We start from the raw sequence: 24481 nt of genomic DNA on the forward strand, positions 1-24481 counted from the left end.
TAACTAATATTAATACTCTGCCCTCCCCAAATTGAATTTCTAAATTGATTTTCTGATATTTTGTATACATTCATGTTCAGCCTCTCTGGACTTCTCATAGTTCCCTGCATGTGCCGTACCCTTTCTAGATTCTGTTCTTTTGATTGTTCTGTTCTCTGCTTGGAATGTCTTTAGTTTTCTTTTTTATCTGGCTAAGTCTTCAGATATCATGTCCTATATGAATCTATTTCCTAATTTTTTGTTGTGGAATTGCTCCTTGCTCTATATTTTCATAGTATCTTGTATATAACTTAATTATGGCAATAATAGTCATTATAATAGCTAACAAGTATTGGCTCTATTATGTGTAAGTTTAACTTATTTTTACATTTATTTTATTTGATTGTTTTTCTGCATTATTTTGTCACTTATCTGCTTATGTGTCTTTTCCCAAATAGACCACAACTAACTTACTTATCCATCTTTAGATTCTAGTATATGACACTATACCTGAGCATATGATAGGTGCTCAGCAAATCCATATTTTGAAAGAATGAATGTAAAAATGTTCTTCAGTGCTTGGTATCAAAGGTAAATGCATAGATCATAACTGCTTTCTGTGAATATGGAATAGAGAGGGGTACAGTGTGAATTGAATGCAAAAACCAAGAGAAAATGGCATGCCTTTTCCCTATAGAATGTCTTATAGAGAATTATACAAGTATGTTAGAGGATTGGGGAAAGACGAAGAAAGTGAAAATAGAATTACCTTAGTCTAAGATGCTTTAGCTTGCATCATTTGTTGATAGCTTTAGCCTTTATGTAGGTATTTTGGGCAGTCATGGCAAATTGAAATAATATTCATCATGAGTGTAAAATAAAATGTGTGGACAAAATGAGAGCAACGAGAGGAGATGAGAAAGGACTGTTTTGAGGTAGCAATATAAATAGTATTTGTCTGTGTTCTTCAAGCTTTTTGCTTAATTTGCCTCCTACAATAATTTTGAAAAATTGTGTGCCACGTTGCATATTTTAAAGTTGATGTCTAAAATACTTTTTATCCTAAGTTTAAGTAGCTACAGAGACTATAGTTAAAAACATATTATATGCTGTATATATGCTTTAAATAAATTCTGTCAAAACTTTGGAGCTGACTAGTTCATTCAGTCACGAAAAATGTTCACCATTTAATCTAGTTGGCTAACTCAGTCCTCATTGCCAAACTGCTTAGCTAAGTCAGACTTGTCTGTCAATAACAAGCCTGACTTCATTTTTTAGATCAAATGTACATGTTAATACACTCCGTGACAACCATCTCACTTCTGAATTCTAATTGTGAGATAGACTTATATATTGATTTTATAAACAGTCAGACTGGCAGAAAGACAGAGTCTTGCCAGGATGAAATAAGCATCATCCCCCTCAGTTTTTCTTGCTTTGCTCATTGGGATTATCCTCCAGGATTACTGCATTCTTGAGTTATCCCTTTGTATTATGCTCTGGAGACTTTTACACCCGGGGAGCAATGTACCATAACAAGGTTTGGGATGGGTGAGAAGTATGCTTTCTTTTTTGTAAAGTAGAAACAGGGCGATTATGAGAGGCAAAAGAGGAGTGGAACACTGGTGGCTTGCAGGTGGATTCTCAGGCACATCAGTTGTAGGAAAGGGCACATATGAAAGTTAGGGATTTGGAAATAGATTCCATTTAAACATTTATGTCTGCATTACTCATGAAAAGTCTTCGTTTACATTTTCTTGAAGCCTGCTGGTGTGGGTTGTGTCTATGTAACGTCATAGGCATTACAGGCTATGATCACAGATAAATTGATTGTGACACCCAGAATATACTTTCTGTTGCTTTGGTAAACACACCAAGTACCCTCTCTATATCTTACATTCAAGAGTGTACCAGATACTGCAATCTCATGCCTGCCAATTACAAGAGAAGAGAGGGGATGACTGTGTGACTGGTCAGAAGAGAAAGTTATGCAAGAGGAGAAATCCGTTTCCTCAAATGTAAAGTGAACAAGATGAAGGGTTTGAAATTCTAAAAACAGGCAAAGGGAGTCTCCAGGGATTTTAATGAGTTCAACAACACAGTGATATGCTGACTGTAATATTTGTTTCTTGGACATACATTTTGATCTGATGAACAAAAATGAGATTAATTACTAACCCCTTCCCCCAATAATATGGACTAGCCATTATTTATATACAATAAAAGAAAACTTTTACAACGTAGATTTTCCTGTAGTTTGTGAAATTTTGTTTTTTACCTGAAAAGCTTTTCGTTTCTGGAATAAAACATAGGCAAATAAAAATGTTTAGTCTTCTTAAATTTCTTTTTTATTCTTACTTTACAAACTCTGAATACTTTTGGTTTTAAAGATTGGTTTATGAGGATATTATAAAAATGCTTAAAATAAATGTTCACATCAATATTGATTTAGCATTCTAAATGTAATGTATTTTAAAATGTGCAACATTGCTTTATGGACGCCACCTTTTGTACTGAGTTATAATGCAGTACCACATTAGAATAAATCTGACCAACATTAGACAAGCTTTCTGTTGAGCTATTTGATTAGCTGTTTGTGAAGTCACTTAAAAATATTTGTGTTGGGGGCCAGCCCCAGTGGTTAAGTTCGCACGCTCTGCTTTGGCGGCCCAGGGTTTGGATCCTGGATGTGGACATGGCACTGCTCATTAGGCTATGTGGAGGTGGCGTCCCACATGCCACAACTAGAAGGACCCACAACTAAAATATACAACTATATACTAGGGGGATTTGGGGAGAAAAAAAAAGCAGGAAAAAAATATTTGTGTTAATCACACAATTGCTAGTATACAACTAGGAAAACTATGTGATATCAATTTTATTCCCATTACTGTATTGTAGTAGTTCTTTGTTTAAAAACAAACAGACAAACAAACAAGAATCTGTGTTAGAGTCGAAGGAACTCCAAATAGTGCTTGTAGCTCAGAAGTATAAAATACAATCTGTGGCTATAATAAGAAAATATTCCAGCAGGTTCAAAAGAGCTTGGGAATAAAAAGCCACCCATTTGCTTTTGTAGAAGCAGTAGCAATCTGTAGACAAGCTATTCTAGCTTCAAAACAGTATGGTAGATGATTTTATGGAACTCACGATTACAAAAATCCACTTTAACCTTCCTTTCTTACTGGCAGGTGTCCTACTGGCTTGCAGCCAGAGGCTGTGAGTGTAGTGCAGCCGGCTGAGTCCCCCAGAGTGCTGAAAATGCCAGCACTCCAGCTGGCTGCTCATAATTGCGCTGATTGTGGTCTGACAACCAGAGTTCCAAGACAGAAATGTGATAAATATACAAAAATATTTTACAAATTTGATCAGATTATAAATTTCGTCTCTCTTTTTTCTCCTCTATAGATATGATATCTGCACTTATAAAAATAAGCCCTGTGGAACACTGGGTAAGTTTTTTATAAAGGGAAGATAGTTCAGATTGTCTTTTTGGTCAATGGCTTTACCTTTTATTATTCATTTGGTAATTTTCCTTTCTGGCACATCTGAAATTACTCCTATAAATTGTTAAACCTGACCTTTGCGGATATGTCACTTACCGTGAAACACGTAGAATGATGATTAAAAACAACTTAGAAGCTGCTTCAAAATCATTGAACAATAATGATAAATCAAAAGTTGCCATTCATTTTCATATAATCCATCTCTATAATGTATTTTCCAAAAATACCAAGGAGTTTGAGAGCAGATGAAAGCAACCAGCATCTTCAAATCTCAGGCTAGGAAAGGATAAGAAGAAAAGGCTGGGGGCTATTTAAAGGAGAGGCATTAAGAACAGTACTTCTTTTGGTACAATTTTGTGGAAAGCATATATCCCCATAAATTAAGATATTATTGGAAATTTTTATTACATGAACAAAAAAGGGGCAATTTTGTAAAATATAGCCAGAGGTGGAGAGGACAGGATTATCTTTTTTGTGCTCCCGCAATATCATTTGTTTTGTGAAAAACACTTCTGTAGTATTCTAGAATTTAAAAAAAACTCCCCTTATGTTCCGGAGCGTAACTTCATACTGGTTAAAAGTTAACTGTACGAGGCCAGCCCCGTGGCCGAGTGGTTAAATTTGCGCCCTCTGGTTTAGCGGCCCAGGGTCTCACCCGCCCAGGGTTTTGCCAGTTCGGATCCTGGGTGTGGGCGTGGCACTGCTCATTGGGCCATGCTGGGACAGTATCCCACATGCCACAACTAGAAGGACCCACAACTAAAAATATACAATACAACTATGTACCGGGGGGCTTTGGGGAGAAAAAGGAAAAATAAAGTCTTAAAAAAAAAAGTTAACTGCAAATACAAGTAGGGGAAAATAGTAGCTTTCAAGTAGACTAAATTATTAAGCAACTAGAGTTATTTAAAAAACAGGAACTTTTTTCTAATAATATTTTTAGTGTCATAGAGACATTTTACAGACTCAGAAGTTAATCAACTGAAGGCAAATTCTCTCTGGCAAGTCTCAATTTTCTTATCTGTAAAAGAATAGTTATGAAATCTAGTCCTATGCACCTCATAAGAATTTTGGGAAGATCACATTTAAGGATGAGGTGGGAGAAAAAGTGTTACCCAAATTCCTTAGGAATTCAGTGAAACATCTCTTCGGAGATTAAAATTTCTCTTGATAATTTTTCTCTGCCTTCCCAGGCTTCCCTTACCCCATTTCCCTCAGGATTTATGGCAAGAGAAGAAATCCCAATTAGCCAATGATAAACAAGTATTACGGTGGAGAAGTTTGCTAGTTAACAAGCAGAAAGAGCTCTCTTTGCTGAGAGGCTCAAATCAAAAAGACTTTCTTCATAGTGTTTTAGGTTAACAAAACCAACGTAATCCAAAGGAGGGGACCTTGAAATGAAAACAATAACTGGCTTTGACAGTTTCAGTGCGTTACATTTTACAGTTTATTTAGCCCTTTCTTCCTCAGTTTCCTTATCTATGGTGTAGTAGTAATATCTGCCCTTATGCTGCAGGGATATTGTTAAAATAATGTAAGGAAGAAACTATAAAGGTGTTTCATAAAGAGTACTATAATAAATGGACTCTTATTCTTATTTAATGTAGAAATTGTATGCACTCTTTAACTGACCCACCTCTATTATTGTTCAAATTCTGTAAGCATTTACTAAGTGCTTAATCAATTTTAGGTACAATACACACTAAACCTCAAAGAAGGTACAGGCTAGACCTTGTATTTTTCTAGTATATATATTTTGAGGAAATGAATATGTATAGATATACACAGATATATACATCTGTATCTATACATATTCTATTCTGCTTTTTGAAGGTAGATTATTTACATTGAGATATGTTCTTCCTTGAGATGTTAGTATAACACTGCCTAGTACTTTTGTTGTCATTTTGCCAAAGTAGCTTTGAGATATTTTCCTACTCTACTCTCATTTTTTTTCAAAATAATGTGTTCCAATTTTGATAGTTTACTAATTTCTAGAATCAATACATTAATACTTGGGTACATGTCAATGCATTTTTAAGCTCAATATAAATTATTTTTCAAATAAAAAACATTATAAATTATTTTTATACTATCCCATGGTGAAAACTGAGTGAACTGCATATTTATACATGTGTTTACCATCATATGTGGAAAATATATTATCAGTACAGAATTGATCAGGTTATTTCTTTTTGAATGGTCATTCTGGTAACTTTCATGTTGATTTTTATGCCGATTCTTGCATATTTTCTGCTTAGTACTTCTGATGACCAATTGTAACATGGCTAAATAGATTTAAGGGTGCAAACTGTGGCCATCAAACTGAGGAAATCTAAATGACCCAAATAGTATCAAACCCCTATTAACACAATGACACATAAGAACTTTGATAGCTTCAATTTTATAGGAATACAGAAAATAGTGTGGGGTTATGAAAATACATTAGTATCTAAATTATTCTTTTATTTTAGTTAATATTTACCTTTATATTTTCAACAAGTAGTAGTTATTTTCCAAATATGTCCTTTCTTAAGTTGTTCTTTCAGTAGAGCTAACAATTTTATATCAGATGCGGCGGTAAATCCGTGGTTGCAAATACACCTTGAGGAGTCATTGAGAATTCTCAACTAAAAATGCAGCCACATGGCACATACCAAACAACAACAACAACATCAAACAAAAAGCTAACCCACGCGATAATGTATTTTTGGAAATATAAGAAATGTTAATTTAGCAATAATTTTTCTAGCAATTCTTTTTTTAAGCCAAATTTCATGAAGCTCAAAATGAAGATGGTATTCAGAGTGACTTCATTTTTCCCATATCAAGAACCATATTGAACCCAATAGTTTAACATACTTAAGCTGCAGATACTGTACTGCAAACTTTTTTTGTAATCTTTCTCTCTCTCTCCCTCTTTCTCTCAGTGGAATTTGAAAGTAAGGTACGTTAAATATTTTTGATTAACCACAAAATTAAGTCGTCTTGCCCCAATTATTCCCTCTTTTTACTTCCTCTTCTTCAGGTCCCAAGACTTCTAAGTGAATGGACAGGCAGCACAAGGGTATCGCTAGTATTTGTATAATAACTGTGAGGCAGAAATAAACCCCTTCTGTAACTTCCCCTTCCACATAAAACAGTGGGAAAAACAAACAATGTATTACCAAATAGAGCACTAACCTCAACTCTGTTTCAATGTGGTTATTATTTCAATATTTTATACTGGAAGATATGGAGAAACACAATTTCTAGAGCTTTCTTGTCAGTAAAAATATGAATTGAATAGCTTTTACTACTGTTCAAAATTAGTGCAAATGGGAAATTGTACCTAGCAGAGGACATTGTTTATTGCATTCAATAAATAGTCATTGAATTGGATTGAAATTGCTTTTGGTGGGAAGTTAATTCTCAGTATTTGAGTGACAATAGTAGACTACTAACATGTGAAATTTTTTCCTACCTTTACTTTAGTTTCTCTTAAATAATTTTTGTCTCTATGTGTGTGAAGTATCATTTGGCATTGTTTCCTTATAAATGTGACATTTTGTCTTTCATACAAAAATTTTTTCTAAGCACTGTTTTAAAGTTGCATACTAATTCACAGAGCATGATGTTCATCTGGAAGTAAATGTTAAATCTTCTGTATACTAAAATTCCCATGGGAAGAATACCTTGAGTAACATAACATTTCACTAGAATCAGCGAATTAACACCAAAACTTTTGCTTTATTAGTAAAACTCTAAGTCATCGAAGGGGGATGGGAGAGGGGAGAGCTACACTGAATGTGTAAATGACTTTCATCCCATTAAAATGCTTAAAGAAATTATTGCATCACTATCAGGACTAATTTCAGAAGATTAAAAAAATCCAAAAACCTCTCATCTTTACAGTTCTTTTTCTTTTGAATCATTCATGTTTGTTTTTATAAAAATGTCATTTTAAAAAACCATTTGGGATTCTCTCTTTTTTTTTTTTTTGGTAACTAAAAAGTTGCTTGTATATTTTTATGAACCCATTAAACTTAAACAGATCTCTTTAGAAAAATAATGTCGATATATTTTGCTTTCTACAGCCTGAAGAATGTTAAAATAGAAATGCTTTCTTGAATTCCCTCTTCTGGCTCAAGTTACTAGGTGGTCCCAAGTTACCAGAAGTAAAATTTATAAATCTAACCCCTAGTCTAGACATTTTCCAGCACTGACTGCAGTTCAAAAAATATTAATGTCTAGCCGGCAAAGTGAAACTCCCCCCAGTGATTTTGCAAATGACTAGAAAGTTAACCTTTTGCCAACTGCTCCTTCTGTGCATGGAGGTTATTAAAAAGAATCCAGGCATTTATAAGTATGGGCTTTTTAAGACTGAAACACCTTGGCTTGACCCTTTGTGTCTCCTTCTGTTTATTCAGGCTTGGCCTCTGTGGCTGGAATGTGTGAGCCTGAAAGGAGCTGCAGCATTAATGAAGACATTGGCCTGGGTTCAGCTTTTACCATTGCACATGAGATTGGTCACAAGTGAGTGAGTTTAAGAAAATCAAAATAAATTTTAGAACTCCACTCTTTTGAGCAACTCATAACTACTGTGTGGAACGCCTGTGCTCAACCATATTTTACTGCCTTTTTGTCTGATTTCAATAGAGAATGTTATCATTTGAGTATTGGGATAAATCATCTTAAGAACTGGAGAGTTGTTAAATAATCTTTCTGATTCAATGATTAGTGTGCTTGGAGTGGTGACTGTACCCCACTTAAGTTTTGTTATATACATTTGAAATGAGTCAGCATTAGCATGGTCTACTCAACACTGTTTCTCAAAGTCAAATTGTTTAATGATTTTTCTTTTCCTCAAGTGACAATACATATATATTTTAAAATCATCATTGACACTACTACCATAAATTATTCCTTGAGTTTTCACTCTTCATACAGCTGTGAGCATACCTTTTCCAAGCATAAGGCTTGTGCAATCATTGCTATGGAACTTGTATTTTTTAGATATACTTGTATGTCGTTGACAAAAAAACCTAATGTTGCAAAAGCAGTGAGATATCATCCTCACCCGTTTTTAGGTGGATCTGGAGTTTTCAATATTTGTTTTAAATAAATTTGTGCCAAAAACTATCCTGTGGGTCCCCCATCATCCCACATCCTAATAGCAATAAAACTCTTACTTTCTTTGTTTCAAACAATAGGCAATAGTAAATGTAAAAGTTTGCCCACATGTGGAGGGAGAGAAGTTTGAAAACTTTAAATGATAGTTAAACATTTTTAACTAAAACAAGCAGCCTATTTGCAAGAACTCCTGACATTTGTATGATTTAAGTTTTACATTTTACAGTCTGCTTTTTGGTAGAGAAATAGATGGGGAAAAAAGAACAAATAAGAATGAATGTTTATTATACACTTGCCTCAGAGGTCATTCCTGAGATAAATCTGTAGTTCAGCTTTTTTTTTTTTCCGAAGTGGAGAGTTAAGTTGGGTCAGTCTGTTGCATTATTTTGAAAATTGCAATTTAAACTTTACCAAATTGGTATTGATTTATGTGTAAATTTAAGTAACTAGCAAGTTTCAAATCTGACGTGGTTCATACACAGGGAAAAGTCAGTATTACACTTTTAATGAAGTCCTAAAAATATTGGTATTCTAGTTTCCATTGCAATAAACAGCAGGGGAACAAAAGGGAAAAGCTCTCTTAACCAGTCAATCATCAACTCACTTAAAAATCTGGCTCATTAATGACTGTCATAATCTTATGCAACCAGACTGAATTTAATAGGTTCTGTAAGATTTAATTAAATTGAAAGGTTAGGACAAGTAACATACAGTGGATGAATAATGTGTGTATGAGAGTACTGTTACCTCATGCAGTCACAAGTTGATCAATGTCAGTATATGTATTATAAGTCCCATTCTTGTATTTGCTTAAATAGCCGAGGTGAGGGTTTATTGCTCTTTGTATCTTTTATTAAGATTCTAACTGGGCTACTCCCAGGCTTCCTAGATATTTTTGTCAGCCTTATGGGTAATTCCTTTTAATTCTTCCTAAGATGAATGATTTGTACCTTATGTAGAAGAATTATGAAAGAGAAGTAGAATGTCTCTTAAGATTAATGTGCCTTGGAGTAACTCTATTTCACAGCTAATTCCTGTTTGATAGTGTGAGAGTTAAAAATGGGGGAGGGGAATCCGCAGAATCCTTTATACTGAGAGTCAGAAGAAATGCTGCCCTTCAAAAATGTTATTTGACAGACTAAAAATTGGCTTGCTTTCCATGTCCAGTTGATTACTATGGCATTGTCCCCTTCTACGTCTTTTCCCAGACAACTAGGCAGGATGTGTTTACATACTATCTGTTTCAATATGTCAGATTATAATTTGGTCAGTTAGGGAAAAATCTCTTTTATGGATGAAGAATCTTTACTTCCTTTTAAGATCTTAGGGTTTAGCTTTAAGGAACTTAGCAAGTCAATTGTGGTACAACTCATGTCATTAAAATATAGTGCTCTTTCTTCCCGAAACAAAGCAATAGCCATGGGAAATATATCAAGTATGCTTTTCAGATAAGGTATACTGAATTTTTAAATTTTTATCATTTAGTAGGACTGACGTTGAATGATGTGGTGATATCTGCAGATTGATCACAGTGGAGAACATGTGACCAGGAATTACTGAGAAGTGCCCCTCCTGAGTCACTAGACTGTGTGAATATTTTCTACCTTTCTTCCAATGGTGGAAAATATACTTTTGCACTCAGTGTATACTTGTGTAGGGATATAATATCTGTATTATACAGCTATGGGATGACTTTTTTCTTTGTCTAGAACTTAGTGACCACTTTTATTTCTCTCCATGCCTTTGTGAAAACAAGAAATTAGTTTCCTTGTCAAATGAAAAATTGAGGTTTATCCTCTGTTTAAATGACATATCTAGCTTTAATGGAGACTGTAAGCCAAAGGTGCCTAATGAAATCTTATAGAAAAGAATGTTCCTTGAAAGAGTTTTTTCTTATTACTTATGTAGTTGCCATAGATTTCAGAAGTTGAAAAAATTCTGATGTTGAAGAGGGGTAACAAGATTCAGCCAGACTTCTAGTATGTTGAGAAAGCTATCTAATACTACACTTTACAAAAATAAATAATCTTAAAAAGATTTGGGGGCTGGCCTGGTGGCATAGTGGTTAAGTTTGTGCATTCCACTTCAGTGGCTCAGGGTATGTGGGTTTGTATTCTGGGTGTGGACCTACACACTGCTCATCAAGCCATGCTGTGGTGGCATCCCACATACAAAATAGAGGAAGACTGGCACAGGTGTTAGCTCAGTGACAATCTTCCTCACCAAAAAAAAAAAAAAAGATTCATATTTTTTAGAATACATATTGAAATATGTAGGACTGAAGTGACAGGATGTCTGAGATTTGCTTTTAAAAAAAAGGAGGAAAGAAGAGAAAAATAAAGCAAGAATAACAACATGTAGAACTTTATAATCTTGGTGTGTGGATGGGAGTTCATTATGCTACTCTTTCTACTATTATATATGTCCAATTTTTTTCACAAAAAAGAATGTCTTAAGATCATAAAGCGTTTAGAAGTGACAACTCGTTTATTAATTAATAGTGATTGAGTAGACTGTAACTAATTTTGAGAGAATTTAAAGTATTAAAAGTTGTATTGAAAGCTGCGGGAGTATATCAGTCTTGCTTTGGAAATCAGTATCAGTGTTTTGTCTTATCAATAGGGATATACTTTTTATAGAAGATTGGTTAGGAGATGAGTTTTTTAAAAAAGGAGAAATGTGGAAGACTTCGGGATAAAATGGTAAATTAGGATATCTCTGTTAGGAGGCTCTTACTGCTGTTTTCTTTCATCCAAACTTCCCTTCTCCAGCTGCAAGTACGTAAGTGTCTTTAAGTGCTTGATCAATGCTGTGTTTTCATAATAGAAGGCTAACAATAAGCACACACTAAGATATTTGGGACTTTAACACCTTTGTCCAGTTTTGGTATCAAAATAATGTTAGTCTTAGAAAATGAGTTAAGAAATATTCCATTTTCTGGAAGAGTTCGCTTTTCCATGAGTATATTTTAAAACATTAAGTATAATTTACATATAATGAAAATGCATTCATTTTTGTGTACAGTTCAATAAGTTTTGACAAATGTATATAACCATTTGACCACCACCACAATCAAGATAGCTCCATTTCCATTACCTGAAAAAGTCCCCTGGTTCTTCAATCTCCACCTTCCTCCCCCTTTCCTTGGCCCCAGACAATCACAGATTTACTTTGTATCATTATAGATTAGACTTGTCTTTTCTATATAGTCTCATTTAAGTGGACTTATATAGTGAGTACTCTTTTGTGTTTAGCTTTTTTCCCTCAGTACTATGTGTTTGAAATTCATCCATGTGGTTGTGTCTATCAGTAATTCTTTTTTTTCTGAATAGTATTCCTCATCACAATAGCACATATCACATTTTAGGTTGTTTCTAGTTTTGGGCTATTATGAATAGAACTGCTACGAACTTCCATGTACAAGTATTTGTATGGGCATATGCTTTCATTTCTCTTGGGTGGTTCTGCTGGTAGTATGGTATGTGTTCATTTAACTTGATAATAAAAAAACTGTTTTTCAAAGTGGGTATACCATTTTGCATTCCCACTAGCAGTCTATGAGAGTTCTGATTACTTCAGATCCTCACAGACATTTATTGTTTTAAGTCTTTTTGATTTTAGCAATTATTATGCATTTTAGTCTTATCTCATTGTAGTTTTAATTTGTTGATCATCTGTTTTCTGATAAATAATGATGTTAGTTATGATGAGCATCTTTTCATGTGCTTTCTTGTCATTCATATATCTTCTTTGAATGTCTATCCAAATCCTTTTCCCATGTTTTTAAATTGAAGAGTTTTCTTCTTATTGAATTTTAAGAGTTCTCAGTATATTCTAGGTAAAAGTCTTCATCATATGGACATAATGTGAATATTTTTTCCAAGTCTATTGCTTACCATTCATTTTTTAATGGTGTCTTGTGAAAAGCAGAATTTTAAAATTTTGATGAGGTCTAATTTAAATGTTTTCTTTTATGGTTTATACTTTTTGTGCCCTAAGAAATCATTGCCTCCTTCCAGACTATGAAAATGTTCTCCTATATTTTCATCTAGAATTTTATACTTTTAGCTTTTATATTTGGATCTGTGATCCATTTTGAGTTAATTTTTATGTATGGTATGAGGTAAGGGTTGAGATTCCGTTTTTCCCCCATATGAATATACAGTTATTTCAACACAATTTGTTTAAAAAAATTGATTGGTTTGTAGTTTCCTTTTAATGTCTTTGTGTAGTTTTCGTATCAGAATAAAGTTAGTCTTATAAATTGAATCAGAAAGTGTTCTATTTTCTGGAAGTTTGTGTATGTAAGGTTGATGTTATTATTTTTTTTTAATGTTTGATAGAATTCACCAATAACACCATCTGAGCCTGGAATTTACTTTGTGTGAAGGTTTTTAATTAATAATTTAATTTCTTTATTAGATATAGGATAGCATATTATCTAAATCTTTCGTGTTTTTTTGTTAATTTATATCTTTCAAAGTATTAGACTATTTAGCTAAATTGTCAAATTTATTATAATACAATTGCTCATAATATTCTTATTGTCTTTTTAAATGTCTGTAATATAAATAATGATGTTCCACCATTCATTCCTGATATTTGTAATTTGTGTTTTCTCCTCTTTTTTTCAGCATTATTGAGATATAATTGACATATAACATTGTATAAGTTTAAGGTGTACAACATGATGATTTGATACACGTATATATTGCGAAATGATTACCATGATAAGGTTAGTTAACGTATCCATCACATCATAAAATTACCTTTCGTGTGTGTGTGTGTTGAGAACATTTAAGATTCATTCTCTTAGTAACTTTCAGGTATACAATACAGTATTATTAACTAAGTCACCGTGTTTTACATGAGATCCTAGAACTTATCTCATAACTGGAAGTTTGTACACTTTGAATAACATCTCCCCCCTGATATCTCACCCCTTGGCAACCACCAATCTACTCTCTGTTTCTATGAGTTTGGCTTTTTTTGATTCCACATATAATTGATATCATATCATACATTTATCTTTCTCTGTAACTTATTTGACTTACCACAATGCCCTCAGAGTTCATCCATGTTATCGCAAATGGCAGGATTTCCTTCTTTTTTTATGACTAAATAATATTCCATTGTATATATATATGCCACATTTTCTTTACCATTCATCCAATGATGGACACTTACGTTGTTTCCACATTGTGGCTTTTGTAAATAATGCTTCAATGAACATAGGGACAGCAAATATCTCTTTGAGATAGTGATTTCATTTCCTTCAAACCTATAACCAGAGTGGAATTGCTGGAGCATATGGTAGTTTGAATTTTAATTTTTTGAGAAACCTCCATATTGTTTTTCATTTTGGCTGCACCAATTTACATATCCACCAACAGTGCACAAGGGATCCCTTTTTTCCACATCCTCATCAGCACTAATTTTTTGTCTTTTTGATAACGGTCATTCTGATAGGTGTTAGGTGATATCTCCTTGTGGTTTTGATTTGCATTTCCCTGATAAAAAGTGATGTTGAGCATCTTTTCATGTAATTGTTGGCCATTTGTATGTCTTCTTTAGAAAAACGTCTATTCAGGTCCTTTGCCCATTTTTAAATTGGATTTTTTTTCTGCTATTGAGATGTGTTAATTCCTTATATATTTTGGATATTAACCACTTATCAGATGTGTGGTTTGCAAACATTTTCTCCCAATCTTTACATTGCCTTTTCATATTGTGGATCATTTCTTTTGCTGTGTAGAAGCTTTTTAGTTTGATGTGATCCCACTTTTGTTTATTTTTACTTTGTTACTTGTGCTTTTGGTGTCATATCCAAATAATCATTTCTAAGACCATTGTCAAGGAGACTTTTCCCTATGTTTTCTTCTAGGAGTTTTACAGTTTTAAGACTTACATTTAATTCTTTAATCCGTTTTGAGTTACTTTTTGTGAGTGGTGAAAGATGTGTCCAAATCCATTCTTTTTGCATGGGACTGTCCAGTTTTCCCAGAACCATTTGTTAAAGAGACTGTCCTTTTCCCACTGAGTATTCTTGGCTCCTTTTTCAAATATTAGTTGACCATATATCTGTAGGTTTATTTTTGGTTCTCCCTATTCTGTTCCATTGTTCTGTGTCTGTTTTTATGCCAGTACATTACTGTCTTGATTACTATAGCTTTGTAATATAGTCTGAAATCAGAAAGTGTGATGCCTCCAGCTTTGTTCTTTCTTAGGATTACTTTGGCTATTTTGGGTCTTTTGTGGTTCCACACAAATTTTAGGATTGTTTATCTATCTGTATTTTATTATTTTTGATGCTGTTGTAAATGAAATTGCTTTCTTTATTTCTTTTTCAGATAGTTCATTGTTAGTGTACAGAAACACAATTGATTTTTGTATGTTGATTTTGTATCTTGTAACTTTACTGAATTCATATTCTAACCTTTTTTTGGCAGAGTCTTTAGGATTTTCTATGTACAAGATCATGTCATCCACAAACAGAGACAATTTAATTCTTCTTTTCTGATTTGCAATGCCTTTTATTTCTTTTTATTGCCTGATTGGTCTGGCTAGGACTTTCAGCACTATGTTGAAGAGTGGAGAAGACACCCTTGTCTTGTTCCTGATCTTAGAGGAAAATCTTTCAACTTTTCACCATTGAGTATAATGTTACCTCAGGGCTTATCAGATATGACCTTCATTATGTTGAAGTACATTCCTTCTATACTCACTTTGTTGAGAGTTTTTATATTGAAAGGAGGTTGAATTTTGTCAGATGTGTTTTCTGCATCTACTGAGATGATTGTATGATATTTATCTTTTATTCTATTAATGTGATGTACCACATTTTTTGATTTGCATATGTTGAACCATCCTTGCATCCTAAGGATGAATCCTACTTGTTCATGGCATGTGAATTCTTTTAATGTGCTCTTAAACTTGGTTTGCCACTATTTTGTTGAGAACTTTTGCATCTATATTCATCAGGATATTGGCTTGTAGTTTTCTTTTCTTGTAGTATCCTTAGCCATTGCTGGCTTTGGTATCAGGGTAATGCTGGCCTTGTTAAATGAATTTGGGTGTGTTTGTTCCTCTTCAATTTTTCTGGAAGGGTTTGAGAAGGATTGGCATTAATTTTTTAAATGTTTGGTAGAATTCACTAGTGAATCTATCTGGCCCTGAGCTTTTCTTTGTTGGGAAGTTTTTGATTACCGATGAGTCTTAGTTGTTAATTGGTTTGTTCAGAACTTCTATTTCTTCATCACAGTCTTGGTAAGTTGTATGTTTCAAGGAACTTTTCCATTTCCTCTAGGTTATCCAATTTGTTGATGTATAATTGTTCAAGGTAGTCTCTTATGATCCTTGTGTTTCTGTGGTATCCACTGTAATGTACCTCTCTCATTTCCCATTTTATTTATTTGTTTTCTTTTTTCTAGTTAGTCTATCTAAAGGTTTGTCAGTTTTGTTTATCTTTTCAAAAAACTAGGCCTTTGTTGTATTGATCTTTCCTATTTTTCTAGTCTGTTTCATTTATTTCTGCTCTCATCTTTGTTATTTTCTTCCTACTGTGAAATTTGGGCTTATTTTGTTCTTTTTTTTCTAGTTCTTTTAGGCGTACATTTAGGCTGTTTGAGATCTTTTTTTTCCTTAATGTAGGTGTTTATCACTATAAACTCCTTCTTAGGACTGCTTTTGCTGTGTACCATAAGTTTTGATATGTTGTGTTTCCATTTACTTTTACCTCAAGATAGCTTTTGATATCCCTTTTGATTTCTTCTTTGGCTTATTGATTGTTCAGTAGTGTGGTGTTTAATGACCATGTGTTTGTGAATTTTCCTGCTTTTCTTCTGTTGTTGATTTCTAGTTTCATACTATTGTGGTCAGAAAAGAGACTTGATATGATTTCAGTCTTCTTAAATTTGTTAAGACTTGCATTTTGACGTATTGCATGATCTATCCTAGAGAATATTCTTTGTGCACTTGAGAAGATGTGTATTCTGCTGTTATTGGCTGGAATGTCTATATATGTCTTTTAGGTCCATTTGATCTAAAGTGTAGTTCAGTTCCCAGTGTTTCTTGATTTTCTGTCCGGATGATCTAGCCGTTGTTGAAAGTGGGGTATTGTAGTCCCAACTATTGTTGTATTGCTGTTTGTTTCTCCTTTCAGTTCTGTTAGTATTTGCTTTATATGTTTAGGTGCTCCAACATTGGGTGCATAAATACTTGTAATTGTTATATCCTCTTGATGAATTGAGCCCTTTATCATTATACTTATGACCTACTTTGTCTCTCGTTACAGTTTGAATTAAAGTCTTTTTTGTATGGTATAAGTTTAGCTACCTCTGGTCTCTTTTAGTTTACATTGTCATGAAATATCTTTTTCTATCTCTTCACATGTGTTCTTAAACCTGAGGTGAGTCTCTTGTAGGCAGCTTATGGTTGAGTGTTACTTTTTTGTTCATTCAACCACTCTGTCTTTTGATTGGAAAATTTAATCTTTTTACATTTAAAGTAATTATTGATAGGTAATGATTTAGTAATGCCATTTTATTAATTTTTTTCTAGCTGCTTTGTAATTTATTTCTTCCTCTCTTGCTGTCTTCCTTTGTGAATTGGTGATTTTCTGTGGTGGTATGGTTTGATTCCCTTCTCTTTATCTTTTGCATATCTACTGTAGGTTTTTGCTTTGTGATTACTATAAGCCTTACATAAATTATATTATAGATATAATTATCTTAACCTGATAACAACCTAACTTTGATGCATATGAATACTCTACCCTTTTATTCCCCCCATATTTTATATTTTTAATGTCACAATTTACATCTTTTTATATAGTCTATCAATTAACAAATTATTGTAGCTATAGTTATTTTTATATTTTATTTCTTTAACCTTTGTGCTAGGATTAAGTGATTAACACACAACCATATTACAGTATTTGAGTATTCGGAATTTGACTATATATTTACCTTCTCCAATGTGTTTTCTATTTTTATATGTTTCATATTATTTATCAGCATCTTATTATTAGCATCTTTTTATTTTAGCTTGAATACCTCCTTTATGTATATCTTGTAAGGCAGGTCTTGTGGTGATGAACTCCCTCAGTTTTTTTTTTGTCTGGTAAAGTCTTCATCACTCCTTCATTTCTGAAGGATGTCTTTGCCAGGTAAAGCGTTCTTGGTTGGTTGTTTTTTCTTTCAGCAGTTTGAATATATCATCCCACTCTCTCCTAGTTGCAAGATTTCTGCTGAGAAATCTGCTGATAGCCTTATGGGGGTTCCCTGGTAAGTGAAGAATTTTTTTTCTTGCTTCTTTTGAAATTCTGTCTTTGATTTTAGACAGTTTTTTTAAAAGTAAATTTTGTTTTATTTTTATTTGTGTGTGTGTGTGTGTGTGTGAGGAAGATTGCCCCTGAACTACATCTATGCCAGTCTTCCTCTATTTCATATGTGGGATGCCACTACAGCATGGCTTGATGAGCAGTGTGTAGGTCTGTGCCTGGGATCCAAACCTGCAAACCCCAGGCTGCTGAAGCAGAGCATGTGAACTTAATGACTACACCACTGGGCTGGCCCCTAGACAGTTTTATTATAATTTGTCCTAGAGAAGATATTTTTGGGTTGAAACTATTTGGGCTCCTATAAGCTTAATGAACTTGGAAGTTCATTAAATCCATCTGAGGATTTGGGAAGTTATTATCCAGTATTTCTATGTGTATAAGCTTTCTGCCCCTTTCTCTCCCTTTTCTTTTGAGTCTCCAATAATGCATAGATAGTTTCTTTTAATGGTATCCAATAATTCACTTTGGCTTTCTTCGCTCTTTTTCATTTTTTTTTCTTTTTGCCCTCTGAAGGGATAATTTCAATTGACGTGGGGTTTTTTTTAATGATTTTTATTTTATTTTATTGAGGTCACAATAGTTTGTGACATTGTGAAATTTCAGTTGTACATTATTATTTGTCAGTCACCATATATATGTGCCCCTTTACGCCTTATTCCCACCCCACAACCCTCTTTCCCTCTGGTAACCACTAATCTGTTCTCTTTATCCATGTATTTGCTTATCTTCCACCTATGAGTCAAATCATATGGTGTTTGTCTTTCTCTGTCAGGCTTATTTCACTTAAAAAAATACCCTCAAGGTCCATCCATGTTCTTGCGAATGGGACAATTTTGTCCTTTTTATGGCTGAGTAGTATTCCGTTCTATGTATATGCCACATCTTCTTTAACAATTCATCAGTTGATGGGTACTTGGGTTGCTTCCACGTTTTGGCTATTGTGAGTAATGTTGCAATGAACATAGGGGTGCATAAGTCTCTTTGAATTTTTGCTTTCAATTTCTTTGGATAAATACCCAGTAGTGGGATAGGTTGTTCATATGGTATTTCTATTTTTAATTTTTTGAGAAATCTCCGTACTGTTTTCCATAGTGACTGCACCAGTTTTCATTCCCAGCAGCAGTGTATGAGCATACCCTTTGCTCCACATCCTCTCTGACATTTGTAATTTTTTGTCTTGGTGATTATAGCCATTCTAACTGGTGTAAGGTCATATCTAAGTGTAGTTTTGATTTGCATCTCCCTGATGATTAGAGATGTTGAACATCTTTTCATGTGTCTGTTGGCCATCTGTATATCTTCTTTGGGAAAATGTCTGCTCATATCCTCTGCCCACTTTTTAATCAGTTGTTTTTTTTGTAGTTCAGTTCTGTGAGTTTTTATGTATTCTGAAGATTAACCCCTTGTTGGATATATGATTTGCAAATATTTTCTCCCAGATGGTGAGTTGTCTTCATTTTGTTCCTGGTTTCCTTTGCATTGCAGAAGCTCTTTAGTCTGATGAAGTCCCACTTGTTTATTCTTTCTTTTGTTTCCCTTGTCCGAGTAGACACAGTATTCAAAAAGATGCTTCTAAGACTGATGTCAAAGGGTGTACTGCCTATATTTTCTTCTAGTAGTTTTATGTTTTCATGTCTTACCTTCAAGTCTTTGATCCATTTTGAGTTAATTTTTGTGTATGGCAAAAGATAATGGTCCACTTTCATTCTTTTGCATGTGGTTGTTCAGTTTCCCCAACACCATTTATTGGAGAGACTATCTTTTCTCTATTGTATGTTCTTAGCACCTTTGTCAAAGATTAGCTGTCTGTATGTATGGTGAAAGATAATGGTCTATTTTCATTCTTTTGCAAGTGGTTGTCCAGTTTTCCTGCCATCGTTTTTCCCAACACCATTTATTGAAGAGATTTTCCTTCAATGCAAGAGATTGTATGTTTTTACCTCCTTTATTGAAGATTAGGTGTCCATTGATGTGTGATTTTATTTCTGGGCTTTCAATTCTGTTCCATTGATCTGTGTGTCTGTTTTTGTACCTGTACTATGCTGTTTTGATTACTGTAGCTTTGTAGTATATTTTGAAGTCAGAGATTGTGATGTCTCCAACTTTGTTTTTTTTCTCAGGATTGCTTTAGCTATTTGTTGCCCCATATGAATTTTAGGATTCTTTATTCTGTTTCCACAAAGAATAGCATGGGGATTCTGATTGGGATTGCATTGAATTTGTAGATTGCTTTAGGGAGTATGGACATTTTAACTGTGTGTATTCTTCCAATTCATGTTCATGGAATAACTTTCCATTTCTTTATGTATCATTGATTTCTTTCAGTAATGTCTTATAGTTTTCCTTGAATACATCTTTCACCTCGTTGGTTAAATTTATTCCTAGATATGTTATTCTTTTTGTTGAGATTGTAAATTGGATTGTATTCTTGACTTCTGTTTCTGTTAGTTCATTATGAGAATATACAAATGCAACTGATTTTTGTAAGTTGATTTTGTACCCTGCAACTTTTCTGTAGTTGTTGATTATTTCTGATAATTTTAAGATGGATTCTTTAGGGTTTTCTACATATAAAATCATGTCATCTGCAAACAGCAAGAATTTCTCTTTTTCTTTGCCAGTTTGGATACCTTTTATTTCTTTTTCTTGACTCATTGCTTGGGCCAAAACCTCCAGTACTATGTTGAATAAGAGTGGTGAGAGTGGGCACCCTTGTCTTCTTCCTGTTCTCAGAGGGATGGCTTTCAGTTTTTCCCATTGAGTATGATGTTGGTTGTGGGTTTGCCATGTATGGCCTTTATTATATTGAGGTAGTTTCCTTCTATACCCATTTTATTGAGAGTTTTTAATCATAATTGTGTGTTAGATCTCGTCAAATGCTTTCTCAGTATCTATTAAGATGATTATTTTTTTTACTCCTCATTTTTTGAGAAGACATCTTGTCCTGGACTTTTGTTTTTTGGGTGGTTTTTGATTATTGTTTCACTCTCTTTACTTGTGATTGGTCTATTCATATTCTCTCTTTCTTCTTGATTCAGTTTTGGGAGGTTGTGTGAGTCTAAGAATTTATCCGTTTCTTCTAGATTGTCCAATTTGTTGACATATGGATTTTATAGTATTCTCTTATAATCCTTTGTATTTCTGTTGTAATGTCTCCTCTTTCATTTCTAATTTTATTTATTTGAGCCTTCTCTCTTTTTTTCTTAGTGAGTCTGGGTAAGGGTTTGTCATTTTGTTTATCTTCTCAGAGAGCCACCTCTTAGTTTCATTGATCCTTTCTACTGTTTTTTTGGTTTCAATTTCATTTATTTCTGCTCTAATTTTTCTTATTTCTCTCCTTCTGCTCATCTTGGCCTTTGTTTGTTCTTCTTTTTATAATTCTGTTAGGTGTAGTTTAAGATTGCTTAGCTGAGATTTTTCTTGCTTGCTAAGGGAGCCTGTGTTGCTATGAATTCCCCCCTTAGGATCACTTTTGCTGCATCCTATGTAAGTTCGTATATTGTAATTTTATTTTCATTTGTCTCCGGGTATTTTTTGATTTCTTCTTTAATGTCTTCAGTGATCTTTTGGTTGTTCAGTAGCATGTTATTTAGTCTCTACATATTTGTTGCTTTCCTAGCTTTTTTCTTGTAGTTGATTTCTAGTTTCATACTATCATTGTCAGAAAAGATACTCGACATGAGTCCTGTCTTCCTAAATTTATTGAGGCTTGCCTTGTTTCCTAACATATGGTCTGTCTCTGAGTGTGTTCCATTTGCACTTGAGAGGAATGTGTATTCTGCTGTTTGTGGGTGGAGTGTTCTATATACATCTATTAAGTCCATCTGGTCTAGTTTTTTGTTTAATTCCACTATTTCTTGTTGACTTTCTGTCTAGATGATCTACCCATTGATGTAAGTTGGGTGTTCAGGTCCCCTAATATTATTGTGCTGTTGTTAATATCTACTTTTAGGTCTGTTAATAGTTGCTTTACCTACTTTGGTGCTCGTGTGGTAGGTGCATATATATGTATAAGTGTTATTTCCTCTTGGTGGAGTATCTCTTTTATCATTATGTACTGCCCCTCTTTGTTACTCATTGCCTTTTTTATCTTCTAGTCTACTTTATCTGATATAAGGATGGCAACACCTGCTTTCTTTTGTTTGCCATTAGCTTGGAATATCATCTTCCACCCCCTCACTCTGAGTCTGTCTTTACAGCTGAGATATGTTTCCTGGAGGCAGCACATTGTTGGGGCTTCTTTTTTAACCCATCCCACATCTGTGTCTTTTTATTGGAGTATTCAATCCATTTACATTTAGAGTGATTATTGATATATGAGGGCTTAATACTGCCATTTTATCACTTGTTTTCTTGTTGTTCTATATTTCCCTTGATTCTTGTCCTGTGTATTTCAGACTGCCAATTCAGTTGGGTGGTTCTCTATGATGGTTTTCTCAGTTTTCTCTGTATTTATCATTTGTGTCTCTGTTCTGATTATTTGTCTAGTGTTTACCATGAGGTTTATATAAAAGATCTCCTAGGTGAAATAGTCCATTTTCTGATAGCCTCTTATTTCCTTAGTCTAAGCAGGTCCCATCCCTTTCCTCTTCCCCTAAGTTATTGTCTAAGTTATTGTCACAACTTATTCCATTTTGTGTTATGAGTTTCTGGTTAAAATGAAGTGATTGTAGTTATTCTTGATGTTTTCCTTCCTTTTGTATAATTAAGTGTTTGCTAAGCTGTTCTGATAGAGATCTGCAATTTTCTGATTTTGTCTACCTATTTATCTCCTTGCTCAAGTCTTTCTAAACCCTTTCTTTTTTTTTCAGATATAAGGACCTTCTTGATCACTTCTTGTGTGTTTAGGGGGGGACTTGTCGCAATGAACTCCTACAGCTTTTGGTTATCTGGGAAAGTTTTTATTTCTCCATCATATCTGAAGGATATTTTTGCTGAGTAGAGTGTTCTTTCCTGAAGGTTTTTGTCATTCAGAACTTTGAATATATCATTCCACTCTCTCCTAGCCTGTAAGGTTTCTGCTAAGAAATCCACTGAATGGCTGATAGGGGATCCTTTGTATGTTATTTTCTTCTGCCTTGCTGCCCTCAATATTTTTTCTTTGTCATTGACTTTTGTCAGTTTTGCTAATACATGCCTTGGAGAAGATCCATTTACATTGATGAAATTAGGGGTTCTATTAGCTTCTTTTACTTGTAATTACAGCTTATTCCCCAGGTTTTGGAAGTTCTCAGCTATTATTCCTGTGAAAAAGCTCTCTGCTTTTTCAGCAAGAAACACCTTTTTCAGAAAGAAAAACTTTTCTCCCTCTGGAATATCTATATTCTTATGTTGTTTGTCCTAATTGAGTTAGATACTTCTTGGAGAATTTCTTCATTTCTTTTTAGTCTTATTTCTGTCTCCTCCTCCCTCTGAAGCATTTGTATATTTCTGTTGTCTAAATTGCTGATTCCATCTGCCATAATGTCAGCTCTCTTATTTAAGGACTCCAGATTTTTCTTTATCTCATTCGTTATTTTTTTTCATCTCCAACATTTCTGAATGCTTTTTTCTTTATAGTTTGTCTCTTTTGTGAAGAATTTCCTCTGTTCATTATTTTTATTCCTGATTTCATTGAACTGTCCCTCTGAGTTTTCTTGCAACTCATTGAGTTTTTTTTAGATTAGCTATTTTGAATTCTCTCTCATTTACATTGTAAATTTCTGTGCCTTCAGGTTTGATTTCTGGGTGTTTGTCTTTTTCCTTCTGGTGGGGAGTATTAATATACCTCTTCATACTATTTGATGGATTGGATTTATTCCTTTTCATAGTGGTATTATCTGATCATAGATTCCACCTACTGCCACTGGGTGGCTTGGGGAGCTGTGTATTATGGGTTTGCCATGATCCCTGGGAGCTGTGCCTGTCTGAGCCTGGGCCACTCCTTGGTTCCACAGTGGCATTGTGGGCTCTCCCACTGGACAGGAAAGGAAACACATGGGGGCTCAGGGCTGCTGCTACCTGTTCCCAGCATCCTTCTGAGATGCACTCCCACCTTCAGGGCCACTGTATTATATGGGTGTTCATAGCAGCCAGGAAATCCTTAGCTGGGGCATGTAGAACCTCTACCACCTCTTTCTAGGTCACACTTGCCGTTGTGCTTGGTGGGTGGGGCTTCCCTTTGGGGTCCAAGCCTGGGTCACTCCCTGGGTCTATGGTGGCACCATAGGCTCTCCCACCAGATGAGAAAGCAATCATGCAGGGGCTTAGGGCTGCTACCACCTGCTCTCACAGTCCTGCTGAGATGCACTCCCACCTTTGAGGCTGCAGCAGTGCTATGGGCATTAGTGGCAGCTGGGAAATTGTTCGCTCAGTTGCACAGATTCGCTGCTGCCTCTTCTTAAGTTGCACTAACCATTGTGTTTGGTTGGCGGGGCCTTCCCCTGGGGTTTGAGCCTGGGCCACTCCCTGGGACTGTGGCAACACTGTGGGCTCTCACCCTGGATGGTAAAGCAATCACACAAGTGCTCAGGGCTGCCCTCACCTTTCCTGCAGTTATGCCGAG

General features: G+C 34.5%; 1 protein-coding gene across 1 annotated transcript in view; it reads left to right on the forward strand.

The window, feature by feature from the left end:
• ADAMTS6 (ADAM metallopeptidase with thrombospondin type 1 motif 6) overlaps nucleotides 1-24481 on the forward strand; it is a 311245-nt gene that overhangs the window by 131043 nt on the left and 155721 nt on the right. Inside the window, exons 7-8 of the mRNA XM_070519576.1 lie at nucleotides 3388-3431; nucleotides 7895-8000. Coding sequence (XP_070375677.1) covers nucleotides 3388-3431; nucleotides 7895-8000 — 150 coding nt within the window. The remainder of the gene's footprint in view (nucleotides 1-3387; nucleotides 3432-7894; nucleotides 8001-24481) is intronic.

The sequence above is a fragment of the Equus asinus genome, chromosome 10 (assembly GCF_041296235.1).
Source record: "Equus asinus isolate D_3611 breed Donkey chromosome 10, EquAss-T2T_v2, whole genome shotgun sequence".
Taxonomy (NCBI): Eukaryota; Metazoa; Chordata; class Mammalia; order Perissodactyla; family Equidae; genus Equus; species Equus asinus.